The sequence below is a fragment of the Rhineura floridana genome, chromosome 11, assembly GCF_030035675.1.
Source record: "Rhineura floridana isolate rRhiFlo1 chromosome 11, rRhiFlo1.hap2, whole genome shotgun sequence".
NCBI classification, from domain to species: domain Eukaryota; kingdom Metazoa; phylum Chordata; class Lepidosauria; order Squamata; family Rhineuridae; genus Rhineura; species Rhineura floridana.
The window spans coordinates 39,279,266-39,292,050 of record NC_084490.1 but is presented as its reverse complement, the minus strand read 5'-3'; the positions used below and the strand labels follow the sequence as shown (position 1 = coordinate 39,292,050).

The 12,785-nt window shown below is 45.1% G+C and overlaps 1 protein-coding gene and 1 non-coding gene across 3 annotated transcripts; both read right to left on the bottom strand.

Moving 5' to 3' along the window:
- Positions 1–861: 861 nt before the first annotated feature.
- BCL2L12 (BCL2 like 12) lies at positions 862–11,193 on the bottom strand. 2 transcript variants are annotated; one of them, XM_061588772.1, is made up of 7 exons: positions 10,934–11,193; positions 9,948–10,180; positions 8,126–8,502; positions 7,087–7,248; positions 6,649–6,755; positions 3,535–3,786; positions 862–2,549 (listed from the first exon to the last, which is right to left on the bottom strand). In XM_061588772.1, the coding sequence occupies exons 2-7, from the start codon at positions 10,100–10,102 to the stop codon at positions 2,502–2,504; spliced, it is 1,101 nt and encodes a 366-aa protein (XP_061444756.1). In that variant the 5' UTR covers positions 10,103–10,180; positions 10,934–11,193; the 3' UTR covers positions 862–2,501. The 2 variants fall into 2 exon arrangements, with proteins under 2 accessions (XP_061444756.1, XP_061444757.1); XM_061588773.1 differs by lacking the exon at positions 10,934–11,193 and adding an exon at positions 10,293–10,483.
- Positions 8,733–8,801, bottom strand: TRNAI-UAU (transfer RNA isoleucine (anticodon UAU)). Its single transcript has one exon. It is a non-coding gene; the product is annotated as a tRNA-Ile (tRNA).
- Positions 11,194–12,785: the final 1,592 nt, after the last annotated feature.

The window sequence follows — 12,785 nt, the reverse complement described above, 5'->3', positions numbered from 1 at the left end:
TTTATATCCCACCCCTCCTCCCACAAGAAGCCCAGGATTTATCTGAATTTTTTGTTCATTTATGGACTAAATGGCCTGTGGAAGGAACTCCCTTGGGGCAGCCTTTGCTGAGCTGGCTGGGGCTGATGGGAGTTGTAGTGCAAGACATCTGGAGGATTCCTACTTGGTGTGGGCTGCCTTAGAGGCCTGACTGATGTCAACACTTTCACCATTTTAGCCTCAAGTGAAACTTGTCTGCCCCAGGGTTGTTGTTTTTTTTGAGGGGGAGGGGTTTTGGAAATTCCATAACTACTGCAACTGAGGAGCTGAGAGTTTAGCTCCTTGGCCGTTTTCCAAGAATGCACTGTATTTATATCTGCTTTGATAAATTGTGCTGCATTGGTTTTATTCTACTGTAACTCACCCTGGTGTCATATGTTGAAGGGGTGGTCTAGAAACTGTCTTTATAAATAAAATGTATTTATATTGAAATAATCTATATTAACATAGTGGCTTTAGCAAGGGCTGCAGTTTAATTATTGTCATCATCTATACATGGTACCTTATAGATAGCCCAATCCTACACATTTCCTCAGAAGTCCTATTGTGTTCAATGGGACTTCCTTCCAGGTAAGTGTATGTAGGATTTCAGCCAGAGTTATATAGACAGGTCTCTACTGTGAAAGAACTTAACAGGAATTATTTTGTTGTAGGAGTGTGGTGGGACCTTATCAATGGATCTTCTTCAAGATGTATCTACAATAACTGTTCTAACACTTTATTTAAAGAGATGGGTATGATAGAAGGTTGATGTGACATGAGCAAAAATGCAAACATTGACAAAAGTACTTAATATTTAAATAGATTTTAATTAAACGTTTTATTAAAAAATTTACAGCATATATCTGTCATTGGCATTCCACAAAAACACAGCCAAATCCCTGAGTTTGAGGGTTAAATTATTCTCAAAGATTTGCAATCCAGTCTAATCTATATACATGTGGAAGACAGTTCCACTGAGTTTACAAAATGTGCTTGCAAATCCTGTTACAGTATTTTTATATCCCTCTCTTCAACCCGCAAAGCTCCCCAAAGGAGCTCACAAATAAAAAAAATTAGAATAAACCCACAAATGTAATAAATAATTATATAAGAGTAGTAAAAAATACATTAAAACCAGAACCAAGCAAGATGTAAAACCAGGGCTGGAGCCAGGCATGCTAGGGCCCTTGGGCACCAACCTGCCCCGGGCGTCGGCACCTGCCTGCACACCCAACCTACCTTTCCCTTGGAGTGAATGCTGGCTGTGCTATGCGCACATGCCTACCATCAACCAAGATGGTGGAGGGGCATCAGCCCCTTAGGGAAGCCTCAGCCACCATCTTGGTTGATGGCTGGCATGCTTCCACAGTGCAGCCAGCAAGGGTAAAGGTAGGTGGGGCATGCAGGTGGGCGTCGCGGACCTGCGCGGTAATAGAGGGGGTGCCTGGGAGCTCCCTCTCTGCAATCCACGGTAGGGTGGGCAGCCAATGCTGCCATGGATAGCGAAAAGGAGCACTACCCACTCACCCTAAGGAAGGGCCCCTTAGGGGCCCTTGGCCAGGCCCCAACCTGGCTGCCCTCTGGCACAGACCCTGCATAAAACCATTTACTAAAAACTGCATCTGAACAGCCTTCCCAAACAAAAAGATCTTCACCTCATGGTGAAATGATAGCAAAGTCAGCACTAGGCAAGCCTTCCTCAGGAGGGCATTCCAGAAATGAGGAGTCATTACTTATTAGGTGCCGTCTTGGGTCACCACCCACCTCGCCTCCAATGACTGTGATCCGTGCAATGGGCTCTGCAAAAGATCTCAACATTTAGAGAGATTCACAAGGGAGCGAGTAGACTTTGAGACCACCTTAGGCTACAGTCCTACACAGAGTTACTTGGAAACAAGTTGCACAGAATGTGATTGCATATTTCCAAACAAACGTGCAAAATGCATATTGTTGCATTCCAAGTTACTAGAGAAAATGCACAGACAAAAAGGTAATAAGGCTAAGAACAGACTCTGTTCATCCTACTTATAGAATCCTGTGGTTCTCAGTTTGTTCTCTCTCGTTGCCTACTTCTTTCAACTTTCTCTTTTTCTACGACTCCCAATATCTCCTTTGCCAAATTTTAAAAAGAAACTCCAAATTCTGGAGGAGCAGTTCTGCAATATACAGCATGCCAAATGGTGCAACAAACAAACAAAACAATTTCTACAATACAATCCAACCACAGAGGTTCTGGATTTGTTAGTGTGGATTTCTAGATCCCATAAGTAGTGTAAAAGTCAAACTCTGCTCCTGGTTGCTAGGACATAACCTTCCTCCTTGAGTGGCGTTTACCCTGTAGAGAGAGAAGATGAGACTTTTCCTGGGAGACAATAAAAGACCACCCAGTAGCCAGTTTTCTCAAGATGTCCCAACAGCATCTTCTTCCCTTTGTCACAGTCCTAAGAGCATTGACGTTGGCTCATGGTAGTGGGGAGTGGCTAGTCAAGTTGCAGATCAAATATCTCATCCTGTGCTACAATGTTCTTCTACAGAGAAAGAAACATTACAATTATCAGTCATATTAAAAGGACTACGGAAATAACACATTTTGAACAGTCTTTATAACATTTTTCCATCATGTCATGACCTCATTCCTTCGGAATGGATAGGAAGAAGCCAACTGGATCAGAAAGACCAGTGGGACAAGTAGGAGAGGTGCTGGACTCAGAGCCAGGCCCCATTACAACATCTCTCAGCCAGGAACACCTCAAGCTAGAGTCCCCCAAACTGGAACCCCCAGAAGCAACATCCCCTGAGCCAGATTCCCCTGAAGAACTGGATCCCTTTACACTAAGGCATTATGTTCCTTAGTCCCTGCCCTCTACTAAGGCGGTGACTGACAGGCAACAGAATTCTAGGTTTTGGACCTAAGGACTACCCATTTAAGGCTCTCCAATCTGCAAGAAGGCTAGTGCTTAGGAGAAATAGTCTGGACCTATAGGAATAGAGGGCCTCAATTTTGCTCTAGGCTTTGTTTGAGCTACCAAAAGCCCTGTAATTCTAGCCTGATCCTACTTGCTGTTGGATTGACTAACAGTGCAATCATAACCATGCCTGCTCAAAATAACTCACTTCCAGGTAAGTGGGGTTAGAATTGCAACTCTGTGGGCTTTCAGTGATGGTCAGGTTGGGCACTTACAACACCCCTGCTAAGTAGGTCACTTAGTCCCGTTTTAAAGATGTGTAACTGAAGGACAGAGAGAATAGGTTCCCCTACAAGATGTGTTGAACAGGTGGCCTTTTTGTGTGACAAGAGCTCTCCTGCTTGTGGTGCGATAATGACCAAGCACTTTTCCAGAACCCCATGTCAGTCTTGATTAAAGGTGCATCCAGTGCAACATTTCGTCAACCCTGGTACGTGCGTGTGTTTTAAATGTTTGCCACTTTTTATGACATGATGCCATGTGTAATCAGGTGGGGTTCTGGCCCAGTCCAAGTAAAATCCATAGTCCCACATGCTCCTGCACATACCCAGCCACCATGCTGTTGCAGCCAAGGCACGAACATGTCCATATACTGGAGGCTGTAGCCCATGAGGGTGTGTACTGCATGGCTATTGATACCGGCCACTTTTCGTGTGAGCTCCATGGTGAGGGCCAGTTTGGCCAGCTGGGGGCTGGGAACCCCAGGAGGGGCACGCGAGGTGAAAGCCTCTGCCAGGCGTGAGAAACTGCGGTATGACATGCGAGATACGGTGTTACGTAGCAATGGGTCAGCCTCAATCTGCCAATAAAAGAAAGGGGAAAGAACCATAAGAATTGGGATGTCAGGGTGAATCATCTGGAGGACAACTGTGAGTTCAAATCAGAAAGACCCTCCCAAGCATTCAGTGAGCACCAAGAATGTGCTTAGATAGTAGTCTTGTGGCAAATTCAGAATTGCAGAGTCCCTTCATGTTAGTCACAGCCATACCCCTCCCCCCTTTTTTGCTGCTGAGTTGAGCTTGACATCTTTGTTAATGCCTTTCCCCACAACAACAGAAGGCCCAGGAGCCGATAAGCAAGAAAGGGCAGAGTGCTAGCTACTGAGAAGAGTCTAACCAATGGCTGACTTACCTCCTTTCACTCTGATTGGCTCCAATCGGCAGTAAAGGGCAAGGAAGCATGCTAGAAGACTCTTCTCAGTGGCTAACACATTATGCTTTCATGCTGATTGGCTCGTAGAATGCTGGAGACACTGGGACCCTGCTCCCCAAAAAGTAAGGGGTCTAACACCCCGAGACCCTGGATGACTACATCTCTGTGCTTAGAGAATGTGTGCAGACCCAGACTATGGGCCAATCTGCATTCTCACTACTTTTCAAATTCCATCTACTTCTTGGAGATGCTCACCCATTCTAAATGTGAAATAAAGCCATGGCTCTCTAGGTGGGAGGTGGTCTTCCCTACAGAGGTGCAAGCAGTTGCTAGGAAGGACATATGAGCTACTCCCAAACCAAAACAGCTTTTGTAAACACCTTGACTAGGGAAGTTCCCAGTTTTCTTTGGAATCGGGATAGCTGTGCATACTAAGTCATCAGCTGCTTATCCTGACAGAAGAGACAGGGGGAGAAAACACTATTGGTTATCAGTTCTGGGTGCCACATTCTAAAAAAGACATTGACAAAATTACAGTGTCCCGGAGGAGGGAAACCAGAAGAGTTAGAGGTCTGGAAACTAAGTCATATGAGGAATGATTGAAAGTGGTGAATGTGTTTAGCCTGGCGAAGAGAGGATTAATGGGAAACTTCATAGCTCTTCAAAACATCTGAAGGGCTCTCATGCAGAAGGTGAAGTAGGGTTATTTTCTGGCGCTGCAGAGGGCAGGACTAGAAAAATTGGGTAGAGATGGCAAGGAATTCAGCTGAACATTAGAAGAAAGTTCCTAAGAGCCGTTTGGCAGTGGAACAGCCTGGTTTGGGAGGGGGATGAACTCTTTTGCTAGGGCAGAGGTGAAGAACCTTTTCCAGCCTGAGAGCCGTGTTCCTTTCTCGGTAACCTTCCATGCCAGTGGTGGTCGTGGCCAGAGGCAAAAGTAGGCAAAGCAAAAATGGTAGATTTCATCTTTGTGCAGTAGGCTAGTTTGTACATTCGGGCACCCCTCTGTCCTTCATCCAGACAAGCAAGAGGCATTATCAGAGTTCAAGAACATGTTCCTGGCAGGGAAAAACATTCCAGCTGTGAAGTAGGGCCAATGATATATGTTGTCTGGGGAGAAGAGATGTGGGATGGGGAGAGTCCCAAGGGCCAGCTAGAGAGGCCTTGAGGTGCACATTTGGGTTGGAAGCCATCAGTCAGAAACCTTACAGAACTCCACAGGCCCTTTGGAGAGCCAACAGCATAATCATTATTTGATGATTGGTTAAAAACAGTCTCCATTTCAAAATTCAAGAGCAGATCGATTAATGCAGCAGATATATGGCAAGCTTTTCCTAGATTGCTTCACTTTTAGATTATAGAGTGTGTGCATGTGTGTGATGTTTGAACACTCTTGCTTGGTGAGGATTTCTGCAAGCAGAAAACTAGCAAGCCAGGAAGAAGGATTCATTGATGCTTTTCTTGCATTATATAACTCAGGATGGTGTATGGGCAATCTTTTATCAAAGAAGTAAGCAGTCCATGTCTTGGGAATGTTCCATGTGTAGGGAGTTTCGTCTTGTGGAGGAGCACTCAAAAATGAGATTTCCCCACAACCTGGTGTGGTACACCCCAGGAAAAGCATTTTCTTTTGGATGCGTAGATCAGTGCAAAGGACATTTGATGTAAAATAAGGATTTCAAACTACAGGAATTCCTAATGGAATGACAAACTTCGGAGTCCTCCTGTTTGCTGTTATTAGTATCAAAATTACCCCTTACAAAAGCACAATTCCTTTGCAGATTAGTAAATAAGAGTTCAACTAACATGAACAAGGCATGGTTTGCAAAAGCAGAGAGAGTTCACAGAGAAAGCAGTGCAAAAGAAGTGTGCAGAGCAATTCTGTTCATGTTTTCGCAGAAGTAATTCCCACTATGTTCAGTGGGACTTACTCCCAAGTAAATGTACATAGCAGAGTTCAGCCTCAATGTTTGCTCTTAAAATATGACAACTTCTTAGACTGTAGTCTTAGGCACACTTCCTTGCTAGCAAGCCCAAACAGAGTGAAACTTACTTCTGAGTAAACATGGGAAAAGGAAGAGAGAAAGCACAAGGGATGAGCTATGAAGAGTAAGAAAGGGGCATCCAAAAAGATAAAGCAGAGACAGCGTGTGTGAGTTTTCACTTGCTAACCTTATAAACTAAAAGTGAACTTATTCTCCAGGTGTGAATCCTTATGTAGCTATCCATTGATAAGAGGGAGCTATTAGCAAGTTTGGGAGAACCCAGAAGTTTGTATAAAAAACTTGCAAAAAAACTTTTAGGGGGGAAATAAAAGGGGGAGCCCCCCCCAAAAGCCCAATGAGGACTCAGTGGCCACAGAATGCTGAATGATTCTTGGGGAAAAGACAGAAAAGTGGGATGTGGCAGGGAGGGGAGAACAGAATAGCATATCCTGAAAAAGGGCACAGTGATCAGGGGAACAGGAACATTCCACACTGCAACAGTTTGTCACGGGTCACACATATACCTCCTTATTGATGACTCCAGCCTGCTCTTCCAGAAGGGCAATCAGCTTCTGGAGGATTTGCTCTTTTTGTCTCTCATCCAATTCTCCCGGCAGCTCCTCCGAATTAACTGTGAGCAGAAAGACCAGTCCAATTCCAAGATACAATATGGACGTAACAAAACAAATTGCTTAAAGGAAACAGAAATCCTAAGCAGAATTTGTGCCTGGGTCCTGTGTTTAGAGGGCCGTTAGTCATTGCAGCCTGTACCTAATCTGGTGTAACCTAATGATGGATTTCCCTTATTACTTTTTTACACTGTACTGCAACACAGTCCCAGCACAGGGAAAACTGTTCAGACCAAGAAGACTGCAGATGCTAATACTTATAACTGGGCCAGGAAAGAAGAAGGTATTACCAAACAGCAAGGGCTACTCCCACAAAAAAAATAAATCCAGTACCTGGTGTGCTGGAAACAGGGTCTGTGGGAAGTGTGTTGATCTTCTCTGTGGGAGAAGGCAATTTTTTTGCTACTGAAGGGCTCATCAGCTGTTGCTGTTTCACCAAGTGGTCCAGTTTCTCGGCCACCAAGGTATACAACTCAGCACTCTCAGCCTCACCATCTATCATAAAGAATAGAAAGTTGTTAAAGCAAGGAGCACAGAAAAACCAAATTCTGCACTAATAACAATGCTGTTCTTCATCTGGATAGCAATGCAACTAAGGTAATACAGTACAGCACTGATAAGATGATATCCGCTGCGTGACTAACTTCTGTTGGTGAAAGGATATGCAAGCTTTTGAGTTACACAGAACTCTTCAGCAGTCAGAAAAGACACTGCTTTGAGAAAGCAATAGTCAAAAAGGCAGGATATCAGTAAATAAATATATTTCTTGAACTGCAGTCTCTGAGTTCCCACAACATTCAGATTGCTTATAACAGGGGATGGGGAGCCTTTTTCAGCCCCATAGCTGCATTGCCTTGTGAGTAACCTTCTGGAGGGTGGATACTAGCAGGGCCAGAAGCAAAAACTGGATGAGATCAATAGCAGGAGTGGGGACTGCCAGGGCCAAAAGTATTCTGGATTAAGTAATCCAGAATAAAGACCACCTTGCTTCAGGTTTTCACTATGTCTATCTCTCTTCTTTTACCACGCAAGCCCAGTCTTATGACAGTCTCCTCAGAAGCAAGCTCCACTAGGTTTGATGGCAAATAAACAGCTATACTGTTTCAAATAAACAAGTGAAAGTAAATTCCCTTTTGACTTTAGCACTGGGCTTGAAGGTTGGATATCCCAGATTCAAACCTTTGCCCAAGATGGACTTTGGCAAGATGAAACACCAACTGACCCCATCCTTCCTTCAAAAAAGCAAGATACGTGCACAGTAGAACTCTCTCATGATAACTGGATGAGACATGGGAGTCAGGACACCTGTCTCTGAAACAAGGAGAAGTCTAAAGAAGTAGCCAAGGCCCAAAAGCCACTGGCATTTTCTTACCATTTGCCAGGGGCTCCTGTTGCTCAGAGGGGTGTTTTCTACAGTAGCAAGTGACAACCGGCAAAGAGTCAGGGCGCCGGGGAGGCCCGCTGGAGCCTGCTGCCTCCCCCAAGGAAGTTCCTTTCTTCCGCAGGAAGTTCTTGAAGGAGAAGGTGCGCTTCTGGCAGGCCCCCTCCCCAATCTCAGCCCCTGCCTTGGGCCGCTTTAAGGAGCCCCTGGGGGAAGTTTGGCTGTCCGAGGGGCTCCGGGGACTGTGCCGCCGTTGCAAGAGACGCTTGATGCTGGTGCGGAAACCATGCTTTGTTTCTTCCACGCGGTTAATCTCCTCATGGACGGGGCTCCAGGCTGGACATTGTTGGGCATGTTCAGCTGGGGAGCTTCAGTGGGAGGACAGGAATGGAAAAATGGGATATCTTAAGCATGCCTACTCAGAAGTAAACCCCACTGAGTTCAATGAGGTTTACTCCGAGGTAAATAGATACTGCAGTACTGGTCCCTTGTCCCACCACCCTAGGAAGCTACCATTGGTCCACCTAGCTCAGTATTGTCTACACTGACTGGCAGCGGCTCTCCAAGGTTTCAGGTAAGAGTCTCTCCCAGCCCTACCTGCAGATGCCAGGGGTTGAACTTGGGACCTCCTGCATATAAGGCAGATGCTCTGCCACTGAGCTACGGCTCTTCCCTAAAGAGGTCAACTTCCCTAGAGGGCCAACAACAGTAAATAAATTCATTTTTTCATTTATTTTTTATTTACATATAATTTTTTCCTGGTTAAGATGGTTAACAATAAATTAAAACAGCAGAGCAGTAAGAGCAGTGGCAACCATGGTCTCTGAAATCAAAGCTGACTGTGCATGAAAGAATGACTTTTGCAACCTTACGAAGGTGCAAAAGCAGAAGGTGCCCTTGGTGCTTGGAGGAGAGAATGGCGAGGAGCACCCCAGTACACTCCAATGGGGCTATAGGGTGCGTCTAGTGATCAGTGCCCAGCTCAGTCAAAAATGAATTGGATTAAAACATTTTTTTTTTAAAAAAAATTAATGTTAGTAAGATAAAAGCATAGATATTAATGGCATCGAGAAGATTTTGACAAATAAAAAGGTCTTCCCCTGGCACTGAAAAGGCAAGACTCTCAGGGGGTGGGGAAGAGGTTTTTCAAAGCCAGGGTGACAAAACCAAAAAGGCCCTTCTTGAGGCAGGGTTGGCCCTACCATTAGGCAGAGTGAGGCAATGGCCTCTGACTGCAGATGCTGAGGAGAAAAGGAGAGCAGCAAGGTGTCGAAGGACAGAGATATGTGTGCCACACAACCTATCCTTTTGCCCCTACATTAGACTGCTGCCCTCAGGTGTGGTGGAGGGATGCAGTCCTATCACCAGCATTGAAATAAGATTCAACTGCATATGGAATGGGTGGAGACACCATCTCGTTCTTTGCTGCAGGCAGCAAAATATCTTGGGCCAGCCCCGACTTCAAGTTGCTAACCACCTTACCTCAAAGGAGACCCCAAAAAGGGCTTTTGAAGATGTTCTCAAGTTTCATCCTTGCTCTCAGCTCCCTTTCCTCCCAGCTATAAACAGCAGGCCTCTTTTTCTCCCAAGGAGAATTCAAGAAAATGCTTCCAGAGGACCCTACAGGCCAGACTGCCAGTATCCTGTGAGCCACATTTCTCCCAGAGAATCCAGCCCAGATTTGGACACTGGAAGAACCTGTTCCCTTCTGGAAAATCCAGGACTCCTGCCCACACTTACCCATCACTGAGCTTTCTGCATTTCATTTTATTTCCTTCCCAATGAAACCACCACTCCTTCCCAACCCCTTTACCTGTGCATGTAACGTCTAGGATCATAGTAGCTACCGCCCACGTGACCGAGGGTCTCTGCCTCTCCATTGCTCAGTGCCCTTTGGAGGAATGCCTCCAGCACCAGCCGCGTCTCTTCTTCCACCTGCCTCCTCGGGGGGCCCAGGCTCCCTGCCATGAGCCTGTAGTATTACAAGTATAGGCTAGCATACAAAGAGAGTAGAGAGATATCTCCCCCTTACATCTATCATCAGCCCTAGAAGACAAAATAAAAGCAATACATTAGCGCTCTCTTCTGCCATCAGTTGCCTCCTGTTCCTGGTCATTCATATAATTAATCACCATACCCCCCCCAACTCTTCACACACCAAGGGCCTTTCAGCTACATTCTTCTTCCCCTCCCGCTAAAATCAGATGATTTGTCTTAGAAGCCATCTAGTTCAGCTGCCTGCTCAAAGACAAGACCATCGATTCATCAACCAGCCCCTCGCAGATTTAACCCATACAATCCAGTCCCCTAAACTGCCACAGAGATCACTGCAGAGGAAAAATCACTGTAGACATCTCAAGTGAGACAGGCAAGCCACAACGCAGCACAGTGAACTAAGCCTCAGGTCAGTACATCCTGTAGAAAAGCGCCTTCCTTACTCCAGATCTGACCCTCCTCCAACACCACAGGTGCACGCACCTTATTTTTATCCGTTCTTCCTCCTCCACCACCCGCCTTATTTAAACCAATTTCACGATCTTTGCCCTTCTAATATTATCCAAAACCGTAGTTCCCCCAACGAAATTGTCCCCCATAAAGCCCATCGCCAGTTTTTCGGCCTGGCAGTAGCAATCCTATGCATATCTACTCAGAAGTAAACCGAATTGCCGCCTCAATTCCTCGCTTCGTGTGCTTGCTCTCGCTCTCTGCCTAACCCCATTTGTCGTTTTATCTCGAATCACTTTCCCCCATCACCCCCACCTCCCCAGCCTTTGGAGGCAGATCAGAAACTCCCCCCACCTTACGGCTGAAGAATCCCATGGTCGCGTCGCCCTCCCCAAGGCACGCTTAACCCACAATCCGAACAGAAGGAAGGAGCCTAGCTAGCCTGAAAAACTTCTACGCTCCTCCATGAAACTTCTTCCAGGCTTTTGCACCGGGACAGATCTGCACATGCGCCGCCCTCTCTCGCCGGCTAGTTCAATTTCATCCCCCTTCACGTGGAAGAGGAAGGAGCAGAGAGAGGGTGGGTCTTTGAGAATACTAAACCCATGGGGTTTGAGTCGTGCTTGGAAGGCGACGTCTGTAGTCTCTGAAATCCGAGCAGATTGCGCGTGAAGGGAGGATTTCTGCGACTTTAGGAACAGTAATGCAGTGGCAAATTTAGAAGTGCAAGGTTCCTTCATGATAGCCACGCCTCCTTCCATTCTCTTTTTTTCCTGCTGGGTTGAGAATGAGATCCTTGTTATTGTCTTCTCCCACAGCAAAGACATCCCTAGGAGCCAATAAGCATGAAAGGGCAGAATGTTAGCTTCTGAGAAGAGTCTTCTCGATGGTTGGCTCACCTTTCACTCTGATTAGCAGAAAAGAACAAGGAAGCAAGTATGTTAGTAGACTGTTCTCAGTGGCTAACATACTCTCCTTTCATCCTGCTTAGTTCATAGGATGCTCTAGATATGGGGACCCTGTTGAGACCCTACTCTCCAAAAAGTAAGGGGCTAAGACCCCCAAGAGTGTGGATTATTACACCCCTGCTTAGGAAGACTCAGAAGTGAAGGGTGCCTTAATCCCTTTCCGCTTGGAGAAGGAAATGGCAAGGAGCATTCCAGTGTGCCCCAGTAGGGCTGAGCTGGGCATCCAGCAACCATTGCCCTGCTCAAGTCAAAAGCACTGGGTGGCTTTGAGAAAATAGCTAATTTATCTGCCACTTAAGTCATCCATCTAAAAAAAATCACTGGAATTTAGAATGGCTGGCAATAAGGAAAAAGATGATGTTGCTTACTGAAGACCCAATAAGATACAAAATTATAATGATTGCTTATTGAAGACCATTTATAGTAATAGCCATTTGGTGAGTGTAAAAGCCTTTATAAAACTGAAGGGAATGATAATTGTTAATTGTGGATTTTCAAACAATGGGGGGAGTTCTACATACAGTTCAGAACAATGTTTCATGATTATTTACTACATGTTTATCCATTCCATTTCATCAGCACAGCAACCCTGTGAGGTCGGCTGGACTGACAGCAAGAACCACCACAGTTTTGCACAACAGCTTCTGAGCTGAAAACATCTATCTGAGCAGGAGGAACCTGAAGTTTCAGCAGCATGACCCATTATGGTCTACAATATATATTTTTTCATCATGGTGCCAATTCTTGGAGAGGGAGAATTACTGTTATTAATTGTTAATTTATATACCATTTAATACCAAAATGGGCTTCTAAGCAGTTTGCAAGTATAAAAACCAGTTACACAAACATTAAAATATAAACATCTCTAATTAAAATACAGAATAAAATAATCCCACTAAAAACTGAAATAGAAATATCCATTATTAAAATATGCAATAAAATAATCCCATTAAAATAACACAGTAAGGCTACAATCAACTATATGTCTACTGAGAAGTAAGCTCCATTGGGTTTAATGGGACTTCCTCCCACATAAGTGTGCAGCCTAAAAGAGGAAACTGGATTTGAGAGATCGAGGGACTGCGGGAGTAGACATATGTGTGTTCAAAAGCCGGCAGAAAGCCAATATAGAGTCCCTCATGCTTCAGCAACAACAGCATTTGCCAATTCATTGATTTGCTTATCCTATTTAAATCTTTTGATCAATAAAATGATTGATTAATCAGGCAGCAGATTTA